The sequence below is a fragment of the Leucoraja erinacea genome, chromosome 1 (genome assembly GCF_028641065.1).
Source record: "Leucoraja erinacea ecotype New England chromosome 1, Leri_hhj_1, whole genome shotgun sequence".
In the NCBI taxonomy this organism is placed as follows: Eukaryota; Metazoa; Chordata; class Chondrichthyes; order Rajiformes; family Rajidae; genus Leucoraja; species Leucoraja erinaceus.
The window spans coordinates 33559350-33579940 of record NC_073377.1 but is presented as its reverse complement, the minus strand read 5'-3'; the positions used below and the strand labels follow the sequence as shown (position 1 = coordinate 33579940).

The following is a 20591-nucleotide window of genomic DNA, read 5'->3' as shown; positions in this document are numbered from 1 at the left end:
GGGACAGGGGCATTAGGTCCTTGGATGGAGTCAAGTGACAAGTGTAACATTTCCTGCGGTTGGAAAAGTTAGTTTATTGTTTTATTTCTTCTTGCCTTCTTTTCATTCTTACTCAGTTCTTCACACTCAGCATCCCTTTGCATATCTTCAAAATTATCCAAATACCTCTGGAGGACAAACTATGGCTTGTTGACCAGAAGAAAGCCCAAATCCTGGTTATCGTTTCTAAAACGCACAGTCAAATTCAATTTGCACTGTAGTCTTATAGTCCCAGGAATGACAGTTAGCAGAAACCATGTGCGGTTTCTTTGCACAGGCTGTGCATTAAGGACAAGCACAATTAGGTCCAATTTCAGGACATTTACTTAATACTTCAAAGGAAAATGAGATTATAAAGAGAATGCAACATCTATATAACTAAAAGTCTCATCTTGACCACTTCCTGTCTGCGCTGTGCATTGATTTTAGAACACTACTCTATATCGCTATGATTTTTGGCCATCTTACTCACAGTCCTCCTCCGCTGAGGCAGTCCTGAGAATTTTTCCGATCGATGAAAAATAAAAAAGTGTTTAAAAAGTCTTGAGATCAGCTGATTGGTCCTCTCGCCTGTCAATCGCCATGATGAAGGTAATGCCCCTTCTGGAGGTGAGGATGGGGGGGGGGGGGGGGGGGGGGGGGGGGCAGGACTATAAAATGTCCGGATGCCTGGACATGAGTCAGTCACTCTGAAGATCGCGAGGGAGAGGCCACAACTGTGATTCTAAGCTGTGAATCAACTGAACTGTGAGTCTGCAATGTACTTTCAATAAATGATTTGTTAGCCCTTAATGACAATGCCATGAGTTGTTTGGCCTGCCCTGCCTGTGCTTGAAACTGCAATGCAAAATTGAAATGAAATGACAATGTCATGAGGTAGACAAAAGTGCTGGAGAAACTCAGCGGGTGCAGCAGCATCTATGGAGCGAAGGAAATAGGCAACATTTCGGGCTGAAACCCTTCTTCAGACTGATGGGGGGGGGGGGGGGGGGGGGGGGGGGGGGGGGGGGGTGGGGATGGGGGGGGATAAGAAAGGAGAGAGAAGAGGAGAAGCCGATGGCTGAGGGAGAGCTGAGAATGGGAGACGGCAAGGAAGAAATGCTTTGTTAGCTCCGACTGCGTTATGAAGCAATAAATGCTTTGTTAGCTCCGCTGCGTTTGGAAGGAATAAATGCTTTGTTAGCTCTGACTGTGTTTGGAAGGAATAGATGCTTTGTTAGCTCCGACTGTGTTTGGAAGGAATAAATGCTTTGTTAGCTCCGACTGCATTTGGAAGGAATAAATGCTTTGTTAGCTCCCACTGCGTTTGAAAGGAAGAAATGCTTTGTTAGCTCCGACTGTGTTTAGTCCAAAGGTCCCGATCATTCCATGACTTCTGCTTAGTGGACAGGTCACGCTGATTGATTAATTTCCGGTGTGTCGCACTGATTACTTAATTTCCGGTGTGTCGTGCTGATTACTTAATTTCCGGTGTGTCGCGCTGATTGCATAACTTCCGGTGAGTGCAGAGGTCATGCTGATTGCGTAATTTCCAGTAAGTGCAGAGGTCATGCTGATTGCGGAAGTGCTGATGACTGCGGAAGCCCCACAGTGGAGAGGTCGCCCTCAGCCGTTTGAGTAGATTCAAGAAAGTTTACTGTCATATATATGGTGTGTATGTCAGTGTGTGTGTGAGTGTGTGTGTGAGTGTGTATGTATATGTGTGTGTGTGTGTATATGTGTGTGAGTGTGTGTGTGTGTGTGTGTGTGTGTGTGTGTGTGTGTGTGTGTGTGTGTGTGTGTGTGTGTGTGTGTGTGTGTGTGTGTGTGTAAGTGTATGCTAGCACTCCAGAAAGCCCCCCCTCCCCCACTGGTCAGCAATATTGTAATTGGTGGAGAGGTGGAATATTGCGTTGGGGAACCAGCCCTCCAGCATTAAGCTGGGACCCAACGGGTCCCACAGTCTAGCATTTTTATATAAATAGGATTTGTTGCCATTGAAAATTATTTGACAATTATTGTTTGCCAAACATACATGTTTTCTCACTTGTAAGTGAGCCATAAAAATTATAATTAATTAACTTTATATCCCTTTGGGATGTCTAGATGTTGTGAAAGTGATTGATAATAGAACCATTCTTTTCTTTGAATATATTTGCAACATGAATTGACTCACATGTAATATCTGGCATAACCATTTTCATATTTTTAATATTAAATCTTAATTTTACACAATTTAAACCTTTGCGCACAGATGTTTTCATGTTTTTAAACGCAATTATTTTCTCCATGCATGTGTCTTTCCTCAGTTGTTTGGTAGATAATTTACGGGAAATCAGCTGTTAATGTCTCCTTCACAAAATATCCTGGGCTAGATTGAAGACTTGACATGTAATGAATCATGGCTAAGATCTCATACCCTGACACTCCCACTGCGATCAATTGCTCATTTCACATAACTTTTTTGCTCATCTCTTAGGGTGAACTAAGTGCATGCTGCATGTCTCGGTAGCATAAAATTCATGAACCAGCATAAGAATTTAGATAGAATCATAGAGTAATTGAATTATACAGCATAGAAACAGGCCATTAGGCCCAACTTACCCATGCCGACCAAACTGCCCCCTCTACACTAGTCTCACCTACCCACACATGGCCCATATCCCTCTAAACCTTTCCTGTCCATACACCTGTCCAAATGTCTTATAAATGTTGTTATTGTGTTTGCCTCAACTACCTCCTCTTGCAGCTCATTCCACATCCCCACCATCTTCTATGTGAAAAAAAGTTGCCCCGCAGCTTCCTATTAAATCTTTCCCTTCGCACCTATGTCCTCAGTTTCTTGATTCCCCTACTCTGGGTAAGAGACTCTGCATCTACTCTGTCTAATTCCCTCATGATCTTAAACACTTGTACAATATCACCTCTCATCCAGCTGTGTTATGATGAATAAAGCCTGCTCAACCTCTCCCTATAGTTCAGTCCCAGAAGTCCTGGCAACATTTTTGTACTCTTTTCATCTTAACAATATCTTTCCTATAGCAGGGTAACAAAACTGAAGACAATACTCCAAATGTGTCGGAAGGAACCAGATGCTGATTATTGAAGATAGACAAAAAATGCTGGAGTAACTCAGTGGGACAGGTATCATCTCTGGATGGAAGGAATGGGTAACATTTCAAGTCAAGTCCTTTCTTCAGACTGAGAATCAGGGGAGAGGGAGAAATAGAGATATGAAAGGGTAAGGTGTGAAAATGAGAGATCAAAGGAGATGAAGTTCAAGGGGATGCTTTCAAGAGAAAGTTAGATACTCTCAGGGATAGCGGAGTTAAGGGATATGGAGAGAAGGCAGGAATGGGTACTGATTGTGGATGATCAGCCATGATCACATTGAATGGTGGTGGTGGCTCGAAGGGCCGAATGGCCTACATCTGCACCTATTGTCTATTGAAAATGTAGAATGGATCATTGCTAGCCAAGGGAAAGATGGTACTCCAAATGTGGCCTCACAAATGTATTTTACAATTGTAACGTAACCTCCCAATTTCTATACTCAAAACCCAGATTTTGGTGAAAAACCCAGTTTAAAATAAAATCCTTCGGCCGTTTTAAGCCTGAAATTTTGTGCAAAAATGTAACCTTGGTGTTTTTAGTTGCCATCTTGCTGTAGAACATGATTGTTAAAGGTGTGACCCTTGACCTCCAATTTCCACGCTGTAAAATAAAGTAAATCCTGCAGCAAGTCAGCTGTTGTGTTATTTCTTGGAAGTCAGTCAACTCTTAAATAAATCTCTCCATGGCTGCACCGATATGTCACTATAAAAAGCTGCAATGGAAGAGAGGAAATATGGAACAGTACAGAGAAACAATCTACAAACAATCATAATAGAATGGCCTGACCATGCTGTGGACAGCCCCACTTCATTGCAAGTGTAATGCATTTCGTTGTCTCTGTACTGTACACTGACAATGACAATTAAAATTGAATCTGAATCTGAATCTGAATCTGAAGTGTAGGGTTATTAAGGGGTTGGTCATGATTGGTGCATCTTTTACTGAGGTGGATTTTTTTTAGAGATGAATTTTTTTAATTGATCTCTTTCCTGCTGATGTTTGTGAGCAAAATTGATGCACAGAAAAATGACTTTGGCAGAGGCTGTCAGCAAAACGCCAGTGTTTCAATGGTGGTTCTCTGTCGGTTTTCTTTATTTTACATTGAGTGAAAGTTGCAGGTTGGAGGTCACACCATGAACAACCAAGCTGTCAGTAACAGCTGGGGGATCAAATTATTCGAAATGCTTCCAATCCTGGTTAAACACGCATACTAAGGTGACCAGAAGAACCTAGGGCAAGTTGCCACTGGTCACTAATTAACCCAGTGTTAAAAAGACAGCATGATCTAACATGTGTAAATAGATTTTATGCACAAATTATGCATTCAGATCACATACAATTACATTTAATTTTAATACTTTGTTTTTTTTTAAATTCACAGCAGAACAAATATAGGAAAATAGGAAAATAAAGGAAAAGCAGTGTACCTGCATATGGAGGATTTGGTGCCTTTTGACATTTTTTAAAATGTTTGCATGCCAAACATTCAATGCTCAAATGTAATTCATCTCAAAACAGTTCACAGTGCAGGTAAATGTCACTCCTATGTAATGTCACAATGATGAAGAAATGCAAGATTACCCCATCATTCCGTAATGCCTAACATCTCTCTGTATACTTTACCGTGGGCAATCTTCATAACTTTTCGGTGATATAAATCGAACAAGACAACATAAAATTCAGAATAAACCGGAGAAAGGTACAGGTTCTGACTTCATTTATATCATAGAATCATCCAGAATGAAGGAAATTATCCTCAACTGAGGGAATGCCTGAGGGGAGGAATTTGCCTTCTGGGACTGTGCGGATGGGCCTCATTATCAAGGAGGTCCCACAAAGCAAGTGTTTCATAAACACCAAGTGGGCCTTGTCTGGTGTACGTACTCTGGGGTACTCTGATGGTCGTTTGATGGCCATCTGAAAAGTGTCTCGACCTAAAACGTTACCCATTTCCACTCTCCAGAGATGCTGCCTGTCCCGCTGAGTTAAGGGCCGGTCCCACATGGGCGTTATTTGCGCATCATTTACACAACATCATTTACGCGTCACGACGCACGACGCACGCATGGCGTGCATTTACCCGTGCATGGTGCGTGGTGAGACGTGGTGGCGTAGGAAGTGACATGCGGTAGATTCTCAAAATCCTCGTGCGCCACCTGCGTGACACGCAAATGACGCCCAAGTGGGACAGGCCCTTTATTCCAGCATTTTGTGTCTACCTTTGGCCATTTGATACTTTGTACTGTCATGTTCCTTTCTGTATTTTAAAGTTAGAAACATTCAGAACTAATTAAAATAGATTTAATTTTTTAAAATAATGCTCCTTTGGCATTATCCCGACCTTGCACAGCCAGTCCCTCGGTGTGTCCCTTCAATAGTTTTGCCACTTTGTTAAAATACTTGGAGGAAATTACTACAGTTGGCCAAGTGCCAGTTAATCCCCTGAGGTTTTTCGGTATTCTTATATATGAAATGCCTGTGTGTTTTCACCTTAGCTGGATACCTCAATTCAGTTGAATTTAACCACATTTATTCAGTTCTAACGTAAATCTATTTACCTAAATGCTAATAACAATGTGGATTAAAAGTACGTTCCCTTTAGAATATTTAGTAGGAAGTGAAATCACCATATGAATAGATATATCCCAATGAAGCAGCGAAAGTGAATATTTTATGGCCTATCTTGTATGAAAAATACATATAAGGTAAGGCTCCCAAATCGGCAGATTACTTTATAAATAAGTACATTGCTTGTAAATAGAAATTTTAATAAAATGCACTTTAAGCTGACGTTTTATTAAGAAGATGGGTCTTTTGAAAAAGTGGGAGCATAATAAATATGCATAGATTTGTTCATGCATAAGGTAGTTGGAGTTTCAATATTTAGTCCATTAGACTATTGTAAATGATTTCTATGTTTTGCCTGAAATGCTGTACATAAAAATATAAATCCATCTCCCTCCCCTGCAAACACCCCAACCCCAGCAACCTTCACTCAACCTCAGATAGTTATCTTAACATTTATTGTTCAACTTAATAATCTTTTGGGTTCTGTCAAAAAAAGCCGAAAGGCTATTTTTCTTAACTATGATGACTTTGTCCAGTAGTTTGGGTTGTGATGCACACACTAACATCCCCTAGCATAATACAGTTAATAGCCATCTGGCAAATATACAGTAGCAGCACTATTAACAGAATGCCTTAGAGCTATGTATTGAAAGAAAATGTGATGTTGCTGCAGGCAAAAACCTATTCCCTCTGTTATATCTCTAGCTGACGTGTCGAGCTTCACAGCAGAGCAACACGTTTCATACTTTGCATTTGACAACAAATAAGACTTGTTTTGAAACTCTCCTCTAATGCCTGTCCTTGCAACTTTTGAGACCCAGATTTAATCCACATCAGGCATTTAGAATGAGTATCTCATCTCTCTCTGACAGCTGGTAACTAACACATCCTCCAGTTTGGTAGTTTTCATAAGTCCTTAGAGAACAAGAAACGAGAGTCTGGAGAATAAACATGTCATACTAGTTCAGGTGAGAGTGCTTTAATGTAAAACACAGAGTAATGTAGTGAGAGCCCAGTGCTGGAATGATCTATGTTATGGTTAACTTGGAAGAATTTAATGTTGTCAGTGGATAGAATATGAAAATGTTCAATTCCCCAAGTCCTTCATTAATAAACAAAAGAGATCATATTTTGACACAATCTTACAAAGTGCAGCATCCATCACAACATAGTGTGCAGTCCTGCTATTTCCATTCAGCCACTTTCATCTGGAGCCAAATAAAAGTCATGGGATCTATGGATTTGGCCACTCTGACAATATTACATTACAAATAAAATGTAAGGTAATACAGTTTGGACTCCAGGTTCCATATTGGATGTGGGATACAATCTTTGACCCATTCGAAGAAAAATATTATTTGCTCCCTATAAGTTCTTATGAGGAAGCTAACCTGACCATCATGAGTTTTAAGCTATAGAATTTGCAAAGTTGAAGCACTGCAAAACATTAACCAACAATGTTTTTGGCTCATCAGAGTGAAGGATTATGAAGGAGTCTATTTATCAGTTTGTCAAGGCCTACATTGATGCTTTTCAAATTCAAATATTTAAAACCAAAACCCTGATTTATTATTTTTTCTTGTAGTGGCAGCTCCACTTAAGTAAGAAAAACACAGAAGTATCTTTTTAACCTTCAAGTAGCAAGGAGCCTACCCAAAGACAATCAATGAAGTACAGTGATGACTTTGTAAGGTACATGAACTGTGGCTGTAATAATAATAATAATAACTTTATTTATAAAGCACTTTAAACAACTGCAGTTGCCACAAAGTGCTGTACATGAGAACTCATGGACAAGAAGTTATTACAAACCATTAAAAAAAAGTAAAACAAAGGATTATAAAACAGTAAAAATTAAAAGACATTAAAAGCACTAAAAACAGGAGCAATGTCTCAGCCAGTGTCGAAAGCCAGAGAATAAAAATGAGTTTTTAGGGTGGATTTGAAGATGGACAGTGAGGGGGCCTGTCTGATGTGCAATGGCAAGGTGTTCCAGAGTGCCGGAGCAGCAACAGAAAAGGCTCTATCCCCTCTGAGCTTCCGCTTAGACCTTGGTACCTCAAGGAGCAGCTGATCAGCTGACCTGAGGCACCGGGCAGGAGCGTATGGGTGGAGCAGCTCAGAGAGGTAAGGCGGGGCGAGCCCATTCAACGATTTAAAAACAAATAAAATAATTTTAAAATGAACTCGAAAGTGCACTGGGAGCCAGTGAAGGGAGGCCAAAATTGGCGTAATGTGCTCCCTCTTTCGAGTTCCGGTTAAGAGGCTGTGGATGGAAGAACGTTAAAACTCAGCTGATCTGAGTAAGATTGAGAAGGGTTTTGGTGAAACATTGACAAACGGTTGTTTGAAAAGTCACGCAAAGGACAATGATTTGAAAAAGGATCTGTCAATCAATATTATAAAAACAATATGGTCAGCAATTATCAGATTTTATTGATCTATTTATTTTAGCTGTATAAGAAATCTTTAGCTGCATTATCCTATGAAACCCCAAAGTAAAAGAACAACATGCTTTATTAAATGGAGTACAATTCACATCTGATTATACATTTTGATGTCTCTGATTTCAATACTTCCTTCATATTTCCATATGAAGAATTGGTGTTATTGCTAGTGGATTCAAGGTGAATTTTCCCAGGGCCATCAATTGTTAAATGAAAATTATATATTGTCAAAGAGCAACTAACTAATTTTCCAAATGTATAATGACATTTCTTAAATGATGCAGGACATTTTAAAATTCAGAAATACAGCAGAAATTCAGCAATTTATTTTTCCTAAACCAGATGACGTTCGTCCCTATTAAAGCTCGACATTCATTATTGGGTGAAGAAGGGCTGTTTGATATGATGTTGTGGTCTGCCTGTCAATGGTGAAAGGTCAGACCACCTGGTTTCAGCTGCCAGAGGTTAACGTTACTGAAATGAAAACTTGAAAACAGCTGTCATATTTAACCTTGCAGTAAAAATAGGAAAATGTATCTGCGGCAAGATTCATGTTGATGCCACGAACGATAATGTCAGTTTATTAATACAAATCACTTTATTAATTGCAGGTAACAGTGAAAGCCAACACCAGGGATCTCACTACAAATATAAAGAAGATTAATGGTTTAGAGTTTGCACTTTTCCACTGATGAAATTGCATGACCAGAGATTAGGTGAACAATGTTCAAGGTTTTACTATTTCAAGAAGGGAAGAACAAAAATTACTTATCACATCAGTAAGTCTGCTAAAGCCAGGTATGTAGTAACATGAAAAAAATAAAAAGCACTTCTTTTGGTTATTTAACTCAGAATTAAATAATAATCAAGATGCTTCATAAAGAGATAATAATATTTAGAAACATAGAAAATAGGTGCAGGAGTAGGCCATTCGGCCCTTCGAGCCTGCACCGCCATTCAATATGATCGTGGCTGATCATCCAACCCAGTATCCTGTACCTGCCTTCCCTCCATACCCTGATTCCTTTAGCCATAAGGGCCACATCTAACTCCCTCTTAAATATAGCCAATGAACTGGCCTTAACTACATTCTGTGGCAGAGAAATCCAGAGATTCACCACTCTCTCTGTGAAAAATGTTTTTCTCATCTGGTCCTAAAAGATTTCCCCCTTATCCTTAAACTGTGACCCCTTGTTCTGGATTTCCCCAACATCGGGAACAATCTTCCTGCATCTAGCTTGTCCAACCCCTTAAGAATTTCGTAAATTTCTGTAAGATCCCCCCTCAATCTTCTAAATTCTAGCGAGTACAAAAGTAAAGTTGAAGCCAAAGATTGATAGTCTCCAAAGAGACACATTTTAAAGAAGATCTTAAAAGAGAAGGTGATGGGACGGTTTAAGGGAGTAATTCCAGGGAGTGGCACTAATACAATGACGATGGCGGTGGTGGCAGACAGAGGAGAAGATGGATGTGTGTGAGTTGTCAGCTCGCCTCCCCGCCCTTAGAGGCACTCTAGGGGTTCCGAGGTCAGCTGAGAGAGGCATCCCAACACACTGAGTAGAGCGGTGGCCGCTGAAGGCGACAAGACAGGGTGCTCGCAAGGTGAGGTATGAACAGAGTGGGCTGCTGGAGGCCCTGTATTAGCCGAGGGATTGTGTGAATCGAACACTGTTGAAGAAATAGAAGTGTGGAAATGCACACCACCAGATTCAGGGACAGCTTCTTTCAAGCTGTTATCAGGCAACTGAATCATCCTACTACAACCAGAGAGTAGTGTTGAACTACTATCTACCTCTGATGTCCCTCGGTCCATCCTTGACCGGACCTTGCTGGGTTTACCTTGCAGTAAATGTTATTCTCTTATCATGTATCATTATCTTTTCACTGTACCTCGGCACACGTGACAATAAACTAAACTGAACCCCATAGAGGTCAGAGGAGTGCAGAGGAATTGCAGCAGCCTGCAGTGACATGAAGCGGTGGAGCAATGATGGAGGACATTGACATCATCACCGGGCCTGGCTGACCTCTGCAACACCTATGCGACGCTGCCAAAAGGACAAGGGGCTTTTAAAGCTCAGATAAGGCTCAATACTTTCCAGAACTTGAAACTTGAAGGACACAAGAATGCGCTGTAAACATGGCGACTCTTTGAGAACTGCTAGAGTCAGTTATTAAAGATGGGATAGCAGCATCTTTGGAAAGTGGTGAAATCATTGGACAAAGTCAGCATGGATTTACAAAAGGTAAATCATGTCTGACGAATCTTATAGAATTTTTCGAGGATGTAACTAGTAGCGTGGATAGGGGAGAACCAGTGGATGTGGTGTATCTGGACTTTCAGAAGGCTTTCGACAAGGTCCCACAAAAGAGATTAGTATACAAACTTAAAGCACACAGCATTGGGGGTTCAGTATTGATGTGGATAGAGAACTGGCTGGCAAACAGGAAGCAAAGAGTAGGAGTAAACGGGTCCTTTTCACAATGGTAGGCAGTGACTAGTGGGGTACCGCAAGGCTCAGTGCTGGGATCCCAGCTATTTACAATATTTATGAGTGATCTGGATGAGGGAATTGAAGGCAATATCTCCATGTTTGCGGATGACACTAAGCTGGGGGGCAGTGTTAGCTGTGAGGAGGATGATAGGAGACTGCAAGGTGACTTGGATAGACTGAGTGAGTGGGGCAAATGTTTGGCAGATGCAGTATAATGTGGATAAATGTGAGGTTATCCATTTTGGTGTCAAAAACAGGAAAGTAGACTATTATCTAAATGGTGGCCGATTGGGAAAAGGGGGGAGACACAGCGAGACCTGGGTGTCATGGTACACCAGTCATTGAAGGTAGGCATGCAGGTGCAGCAGGCAGTAAAGAAAGCGAATGGTATGTTAGCTTTCATAGCAAAAGGATTTGAGTATAGGAGCAGGGAGGTTCTACTGCAGTTGTACAGGGTCTTGGTGAGACCACACCTGGAGTATTGCGTACAGTTTTGGTCTCCAAATCTGAGGAAGGACATTATTGCCATAGAGGGAGTGCCAGAGAAGGTTCACCAGACTGATTCCTGGGATGTCAGGACTGTCTTATGAAGAAAGATTGGATAGACTTGGTTTATACTCTCTAGAATTTAGGAGATTGAGAGGGGATCTTATAGAAACTTACAAAATTCTTAAGGGGTTGGACAGGCTAGATGCAGGAAGATTGTTCCCAATGTTGGGGAAGTCCAGGACAAGGGGTCACAGCTTAAGGATAAGGGGGAAATCCTTTAAAACCGAGATGAGAAAACTTTTTTCACACAGAGTGGTGAATCTCTGGTACTCTCTGCCACAGATGGTAGTTGAGGCCAGTTCATTGGCTATATTTAAGAGGGAGTTAGATGTGGCCCTTGTGGCTAAGTGGATCAGGGGGTATGGAGAGAAGGCAGGTACGGGATACTGAGTTGGATGATCTACTCCTGCACCTAATTTCTATGTTTCTATGTTTCTAACTGTCTCAGTGAAATCTACTAATCATTGCACTCATGTATTTACGTATGATTGTGCTTATGTATAGTAAGATTTTACTGAATTGTATGCAAAACAAAGACTTTCACTGTATCTAGTTACTTATGACAATAAAATACCATTGAACCTGTACATTCGCTGCTAATTAAGGGGCTGTCCCACAACCTAATTGGCGAGTTTAGAAGAGTTTAGGAGAGTTTGAAAAAATGTCATGTTGAAGACCTCCTACGACTATGTAAAAGACCTCCTTCGCCCTCCTTCGACGATGTTGAAGATTAGCTTCGACTAGCTTTGGGAAAATTAAACTGAATAGTGGCGAGTGAAGACGACCTCCTTCGACCTCCTTCGACCTCCGACCTCCATTCGACTATGTTGAAGACTAACTAAGACTACCTTCGACTACCTTCGACTACCTTCGACTACCCTTGATTACCTACGAATAACATGCCGACCTATGACAACCTACTTCGACTAAACCTACAAGTAAAAAAGCATCAATTTCTTCCATGGCAACCTTTTTTTACTCGCGGGCAATTTTTAACGTTGAAAAAATGCCGCGACCTAGCTGAGGCTTCGAGTACGCGGGGACTACTCTCGAGCATGAAGGAGAGTTACAAAAACCTCCTTGGACCTCGTGTCGACCATGCTGCGAATATGAGTCAAGGGCAAACTCGTCAGAACTTGTGGATTAGGTCGCCGCAGTGGGACAGCCCCTTTAGCAGGTAAATGCAAGGGGGATGGAGAGACTGTAGTGCAGAAGAACGTGACATCAATAGAGAGGGGAAAATATGTAGGCTTTATAAAGGAATTTAAAATCAATGCTGGCATGCAAACAGATTGCTGAGCCACAGCTGCAGGCCTTTAAATAGGCTTGGATCACCTGCTGGCAAGAATGGGTGAGCAGCATGTGAAAATTACACACTGCTAACATGTTCTCAGCCATTAACTAAGCTAAGTTTCCATAGAGGCGACACAGTGGTGCAGCTGGTGGAGCTGCTGCTTCACAGTGCCAGAGATCCCTGTTCATTCCTGACTGTGGGTGCTGTCTGTGTGGAGTTTGCACCTTCTCCCTGCGATCGCGTGGGTTTCCTCTGGGCACTTAGTTTCCTCCCATACCTCAAATATGTGCGGGCTTGTAGGAGTGTATGTAATATGTAGGACAAGAAAGTGGGATAACATAGAACTAGTGTGAACAGGCGATCGATGGTCAGCATGGACTCGGTGGGCTGAAGGGCCTGTTTCTGTACCATTTCTCTGAAACTGAAATGGTCATATGGCACTGGATGATAGAACCATCTATCGTACTTATAAAACTATGAATAATCTACGTTCTTTTCAAAGTCAGAATAAAAATGCAAAGCTGGTCTACAGCACAGTGTGCCAGAAGTATTTTAATGAAATTGTAGCTCACTTATCAGATTATTTTGAATGATAATTATTTAAAGATGTCAGATTCACCTCGCAGGATGAATTTCGATTGCTTACTATTCTGTAATATAATCAAATTGATGAAATTACCATGCTCCCACACCTTTCCAATAATATAAATTTAATCCCGATAAAACAACTGCATGGAAGATCAGATTTTATAGACATATCAAAATCAGTAGCCATTCTCAGCATTGGAACTGGTATTTATGCTAAAATAGTGCCATTTTCATGCATATTTTGACTGTGATTCCTAGTAAAATCTGCAAAGTTATTGAAGACACTTTTGCAGTAATACCTTACTCCAAAAGTTCCATCACCGACTTTGGATAACAGCTCTATTCTGAAGTAACCAATAATATTCATACATAATGACTCATCTGTACCGTGGGAATATAATCAAATAAACAAGTGGAATTATTCCAGTTGATTATCCCCGCACCAATGAAAATTAACCATTCCGTCAACTGAAAAGAAAATGTAGTTCAGTGTCATAAATTGCATTTAGCCATTTTTAACAATAATGCAACATTGATGAAGGAAAGGAATCAATTTTGCATGTGTTTACTTTGCAATCTTTAAACCTATATTTTTGTGTCCTTTATTTTCGGGAAGGAAGCCATGGTCATATATAGATTCAGCTAATCATTAGCATTAAGGAGCCTTCAGTGGGTCTTGCTAAAATCATTTGCTGTGTATTAATGACACATTTGCAATTTATACATGTACAAGCATGGGATAGATTCAAGGTGCTGAGATGACTTGGAGGACAGTTTGATTAAATATTCAAACCTTGTTTGTTTAACATTTTGATGGAGATTTTGAAGGGAAGTTTATCAATACACAAGGAATTCAGATTTAAAATATAATCCAAACAAAGTGAAAAAAAAGAATGCTATCTCTGATGCTCCGGATGAACACACATCATCGAAGCAGAATTGTGATATTAACAAAACAAATGTTCACTATGTTCAAATGTACAAAATTGCTAAATACTTAAAATACAGGCTTCTCACTGAATCAGAAACTATTTCACTATTTCCTGATGTTTAATGTTCAGATCAATAAATATTCTCCACTGACAAGTTTCACCAAATCATTTTCCACTGTACATACCTCTTCAATATTTTAAATCTGAATTCCTTCTTCAATCAGAAACTGCTCTACAACTGTCCAGCTTTTAATATTCACGTCAATACAGATTATTCGCTGTTAAATTTCACCCGGAAACTACCACATGCTTAGATATAGCAGGTTACATTTTCATTTATATGCTAATGATAGTAGAAAGATATGCGTATCAAATGAGTTTCTAATATTCTTCTTGGTATTAGTAAACATGGAAATATTGTCCCCAAACCTTGTACTCAAATATGGACTGTGGTTTGTGTTTTATTGTTTGATGCCCTACTTGGATTGATTTATCTAAAAGATGATTAAATACACTAAAGAAGATTTCAGAAAAATTGCATTTTCTCTCAGGAGTTCAAAGAACAGGAGCACATTCTTGACGATAGTCTTTGCATTTATGATGATTTGATACCCTAGACAGATAAGTTTTTACAGTTATTTAGTATTTTATCTTTAAATATAATTAAATGATGTGTTTAAGACAACTACACTTTTTCCAAATGTTTCTTTGTATCCATGCAGAATACACATGCACAATAAGATATGTTTAAAAATCATAATTTGCCACTGAGAATAGTGTACTCTGCAAGGGTCAGTGATTTCCAACTAACATGGATTCATGCTGGTTATCATTTATCTATTGTCAGTTGCAAGAAATACTTTCTTCAGAACCTCATTCGTCAGAACTTAATGAAGCATAGAGTAAAAGATTATTCCATAACCAAGAAAAAAAAAACATGTGCTTTAATGTTTGTTTGTTGGAGGGGGGAAACAGAGATCTTTCCTTTGGCTTCAGAATATCATCAAGGATTTCAGACTACCTTTTGCCCAAGTACCAGTCTTTGTGTTAGGTCCTGGTGTAGCACCTAACCTCCTGTATCACTGGGCTTCAGATTAATAAGGAAAGAGTGAAGAATGGATGCAAAGATAATATAAAGGCTAATGGGTATTCATTTCAGAAAAGGTATTAAACATGCTGGAATATATCAGCAGACACGGCAGGACAAAAAAATTCATAGCAACAACCCAATTTGCTTTACTCTATAGGATACATTCTCCACCCGAACAGTGAGCCATGCTTGAAGGTCAGAGAGACAGCTGCAACACTATAGATTTGAGTTTTTATTTAACTTAATCCCAAAGCAGGGTATGGTTTGCCACTCAATTCAACGTTGTTGTGTGTGTTCACATTGAGAGCAGAGGCAGTTTCATTCGGATTTTTGGCAAGATTCCTTTTAATAAATTGAAAATACCATGTAGAGTTGAAATGCAATTTTTTTTTTTAAATCAACTTTTGATAGTATTGGTACATATATCATAAAATATGTCATTAAGCTGGAAAGAGTGAAACGCATGTCATTAACTTAGTAAGGGTGAAGAAACAATTCACCAGGATGTTACTAGGACTCAAGGGATTGTGTTATAAGGAGAGGCTAAATGGACTAGGACTTGTTTTCCTGGAGTGTAAGATGCTGGGAAGTGACCTTATGAAGGTATTCAAAGTCATGAGGGGCATAGATAAGGTGAATATTTACTGCCTTTTCCCAGGGTGGAGCAGTCTAGAACTGGAGGACATAGGTTAAGATGAGAGGGGGAAATATATAAAAGACCAGAGAGGCAATTTCTGGTGCAGATATAGAACAAGCTGCCAGAGGTATGTTGATGTTTCAAAAGCATTCCGATGGATAGGAAAAGTTCGAAGGGATATGGTCAACAACAGGCAAATGTGAAAAGAGCATATCATACATCTTTTATTTCCACTCTATCTACTTGTGTTGCTATTGTCAGGAAGTTTTGAGCCTGAAAAGTGACCTATGGACTTCCCAAATTAAAGCTTACGGTCGATAAAACACATGTATCAGATCACCTGTGTTGCCATACAATCACTGCACACTTGTACTTTGGCCAGAATCAGAGAACCACCCTCTCTGACCCTCCACAGATGAGAGTTAGATAGCAAGGTCGACTGGGCCATTGCTGAAACTAGATCCCAGGTGACATGAATTGAGGTTCTGCCCCCGCCACAGCCTGAAAGATATTGGGGGCAAAACTAGGAATAGAGTCTCACCTTCTATAGAACAGGACATGGAACAATGCGGCAACAGGAACATGAAGCAAAGGCAAACTAATACCCTGTATGCCTGCCCTTGACTCATATCCCTCCATTCACTTCATATCTATGTGTCCACCTCAACGTTTCTTCACTGTCACTATTGCATCTGCTTTCATCACATCCTGGTAGCATATTCCAGGCACCCACCACTCTCTGTCAAATACTTGCCCTGTACATCTCCTTTAGCCTTCTCCCCTCTCACCTTAAAGCTATGCCCTTAATTATTTATATGTCCGCGCTGAGACAAAGACTCTGACTGTCTACCCTATCTATGCCTCTCATAATTTTATAAACTTCCACCAGGTCTCCCCTCAGCTTCCAAACCTCCAGAGAAAACATTTGTTCAACCTCTGTGTAGCTTCAAATAGCTAATAATTTCCTTATAGCTAACATCCTCCAATCCAGGCTGCATCCTTGTAAATCCTTCACATCCTTCCTGTAATGGGGTGACCAGAACTGCATGCAATATTCATAATATGACCTAACCAATGTTTTATAAAACTGAGACACTATGTCCCGACTGGTGTACTCAATGACTTGATTCCTGAATGCTAGCATTCTTTACCATAGAAACTGGGCTTTTTTATGTCTATTTTCAAAGATATGTAAAAAGTATTAAAATAGCAGAAAATAATTAAAAGTAACAAAATTATTAAAGTTACAATGCAATTAATTAAAAACATATTAGAACACTCACTAATGAGTAAAATACATTAAACATTGGCAGCAGCAGGTGACTTCTAGCCTTTATTATGTAATCAATTTGTCTGGGACTAATTAGCGTTCATCAATCTGTTGTTGGTCTAGGTTGGGCTTTACTAAGTTCTGTTAAGGGCCTGTCCCACGAGCATGCGACAAGCGCGACCTAACGTGGTCGTTTGAGCCGTACGGCCTCGCGGGGCCAGTCCCACTTCGATTGCCGGAGCCGTATGGAGTTGTGTGGAGCTGGTCCCGACATCGCGCGGGGCTCCGAAAAACTGACAGTGTTCAAAAATTTTGCGTGGCAATGGCCTGCCGGCCCGCAGCCGCCTCGACGCCGTACGCACCGCCTCGATGGGCGTGCGCAGCGTCTCGACGCCGTACGCACGTATTGACGACGTACGTCACGCGCGAACTTCCCGCGGACTTCGCTCAAACTTCACGTCACTCACTCGACCTCCGTGCGGCCCCTGCTTCCGGTTTGGTCGCGCTCGCCGCGTGCAGGCGCATGCTGGTGGGACCGGCCCTGTACGGGGATCACTCGACCTCCGCGTGGCCCCCGCTTCCGGTTTGGTCGCGCTTTCCGCATGCAGGCCTCATGCTCGTGGGACAGGCCCTCAAGATAACTGGGGACTGTAAATCCATGCTGATTGGGAATCCAAAAGAAGCTTAAAAATGATGGTCTTCACAACCCCCACCACAAAGTTACGCATTGAAGTCTATTTTATCCCAATTATACTTTAAACCAATATTTGGATAGGGTGCACATTGTTAAACTTAATCCTTTTCTCCCAACTCCATCACCTTGCTTTGTTCCTTCACTAATGGAATTTTAAGAACCGATCTAACCATTTTCTTAAAGATATAGCAAGCAAAAGTTATTAGATTTCATCAAAGTTAACCCATTTACTGAACTTATGTGGGAGCAGTATGTATTTTTGGTAGTAACTATGACCAGCATTGGTATGTCACATTAAGAAAATGGTTTGAATCATGGTGCTTTTTATCCAGCAGCTCTTTAAGAGCCTTTAGCAATGTGATTGATTGATTGATTGAAAAATACAGCATTGAAACAGGCCACACTGACCATTGATCACACCTGTTCTATACTCTCCCACTTTTGCATCCTACATGCTAGGGGCAATTTGTTAAAATCCTTTAATACCAGTGGGCAGTGAATTGACAACAGTGTAGGAATTACCAAGGTGCAGTGGCATAAGGGTTCTCAGGATTCACAGCCCAGGCAAAGTTGCCATTCACAGGCTGTTTATGGCCATAACTGAAGGACAACTGGATTTATAGGGTCAAAAAAAAGATAGGTAAGACCATGAGAATAGTCCAGGAAGCACGTGTAAGCAGTGGGCAGGTCAAGATGTTATGTTGCAATCAAGCAATTTTCAAGCTTTTTGAGAGACCCCACCTATTGCATTTCAGCAACAAAACACGTAGAACTCTTTGGCAAAATACAGTCTATAAATGCAATTCCTGCTGATTGCAAGAACACAGGAAATCAGATTAGATATGACGAGAATTAAGGGACAGAAGATTAGGGGTAACATGAGGGGGGACTTTACTCAGAGAGTGGTGGCTGTGTGGAATGAGCTTCCAGTGAAGGTGGTGGAGGCAGGTTCGTTTTTATCATTTAAAAATAAATTGGATAGTTATATGGACGGGAAGGGAATGGAGGGTTATGGTCTAAGCGCATGTATATGGGACTAGGGGAGAATACGTGTTCGGCACGGACTAGAAGGGTCGAGATGGCCTGTTTCCGTGCTGTAATTGTTATATGGTTATATGGTTATATGGTTATATAAAGTCTATGTGGATGAAAGCTCAGGTTGTGGTCTATCTTTGTAAGAAGTAGTAATACCTATGCAGACCTAAAGATAATTTAGCAAACCAATACACACATAGGCCACAACTGAAATTCATTCACCATTTAAAGATATTCCAATATCTGAATTCTGTAGTTTGATTTTAATTTCATTTTTGCCTGTGGAAAAAATAATCTATCATATAGATAACCTGAGCAGTTGATCACAGCTGTAGCCCTTGTTTACTTTATACAAACTTGCATGAATGCAATGCAAATGCATTGAAGTATTTTGAAATAAACTTTTCAAAGACTAGGTAGTCATGCATGACTCAAACTCCTTCAATATCCTTGTGTAATTCCATTCTGACTGCTAAATGTATCTAATGGTGCAGATCGTGTTGACTTCTGCTGTCGATCACACTGGACCTGATGACACGAAGCTACTGAAACTGAAGTAAATAACTAGACCTCCGGTGAAATGCTATGCGATGCAGGAGTTTGTGTTTTCCTGACATTCTGCCTGGAATTCAATGGTGAAGCACAGTCCAGCTGGGACTTCCCCACCATTAAATTGGGGGATCACAACTGGATCACAACTGAAAGCCTACACATGGACTGACATGGATCTGATATCCCATTGATGAGGAGGTAAACGGCAAAGCAATATTTTTAATTATTATAGGTTCTTATATATTTTGGTTAAAAAAAATAAAACTGGATATGTTTAGTTATTTACTCCAGTTTGATAGTTCTTCTGCCTCTGGATGTCAAAGCTATTAATAACTATTAATATAATTGACAGTTTCTACACATGGCAAAGGTCAGCTGACTGACTCATTGGGTCCAGTCACTCTCATCAGTCAATGGGCCAGTGAGATAGTCCCTTTGCATCTGGCCTAGGTAGGCTTAAGTGTAGGTTGAGTATTGGTAGACCACGGGGAATGAATCTAAGTGGTTGGACCAGGTCAGCCTGATCTGTCACAATAAATTCTGCATATATTTTAGTCAAAGAGTAGCACTCTATTTTAGGATCAGTAGGATTGCACAGTGTATAACAATTTTCTGGATAAGTGAATCTAGGGAAAATATTTCTATCTCTTGGTTTGAATTTACCTCATTGTCACTTTCTTCTAAATGTTAATCATCCATTCCACAACTCCTAAATCAATCTAAATACACAAAGACTTTTGGTTAGATGAATTGTGCTATGCAGCACACAAAACTAAATTGACAATTAATGCATTGAAAAGAAGCCACTGCGGCTTTAAATGAAAATCTGCACTGCTAAAGAACCAAAGACCTACGTTCTTAGAGAAAATAAATTGCAAAGATCCTCAACTCAGTATCTGTTCTGATAGATCCTTGCCTCTGAAGCAGAGCAGTAATCAACAAATTACATTCAGCACCAGAGCTTGGAGCAACAAAGACAACTACCTCCTCTGCTTTCGCTGTCCGCTGGTTTCACCTGGATCGGTCTGTTCATCTGTGGATACAAAGAAAAAGCAATGGTCATTTCTAATCCCTTGTCATAAGATTACAAGTGAATCACTTCAGAAGTATCACATGACATGTTTGAGAGTCAAAGCTTTCTTACAGCTTGGAATTATCACTATGAACGTAGCAAAACTTTGTAAGCAACTTTGCAGTTAATTTAGAATTATTTAGTTATTCTAAGAATAGTTATTATTAGAATTAGTTATTCTAAGAATAAATACATAAGGGTTATGTGAAATAATTTATACTTTACTACAAGTAGAA

The 20591-nt window shown here is 40.3% G+C and overlaps 1 protein-coding gene across 7 annotated transcripts in view; it reads right to left on the bottom strand.

Annotated features, from left to right (window-relative positions):
- Nucleotides 1-20591, bottom strand: part of celf4 (CUGBP, Elav-like family member 4) — a 1152430-nt gene that overhangs the window by 654484 nt on the left and 477355 nt on the right. For all 7 annotated transcript variants that reach the window (XM_055632378.1, XM_055632399.1, XM_055632405.1 and 4 more), the window contains exon 3: nt 20268-20316. In XM_055632378.1, coding sequence (XP_055488353.1) covers nt 20268-20316 — 49 coding nt within the window. The remainder of the gene's footprint in view (nt 1-20267; nt 20317-20591) is intronic.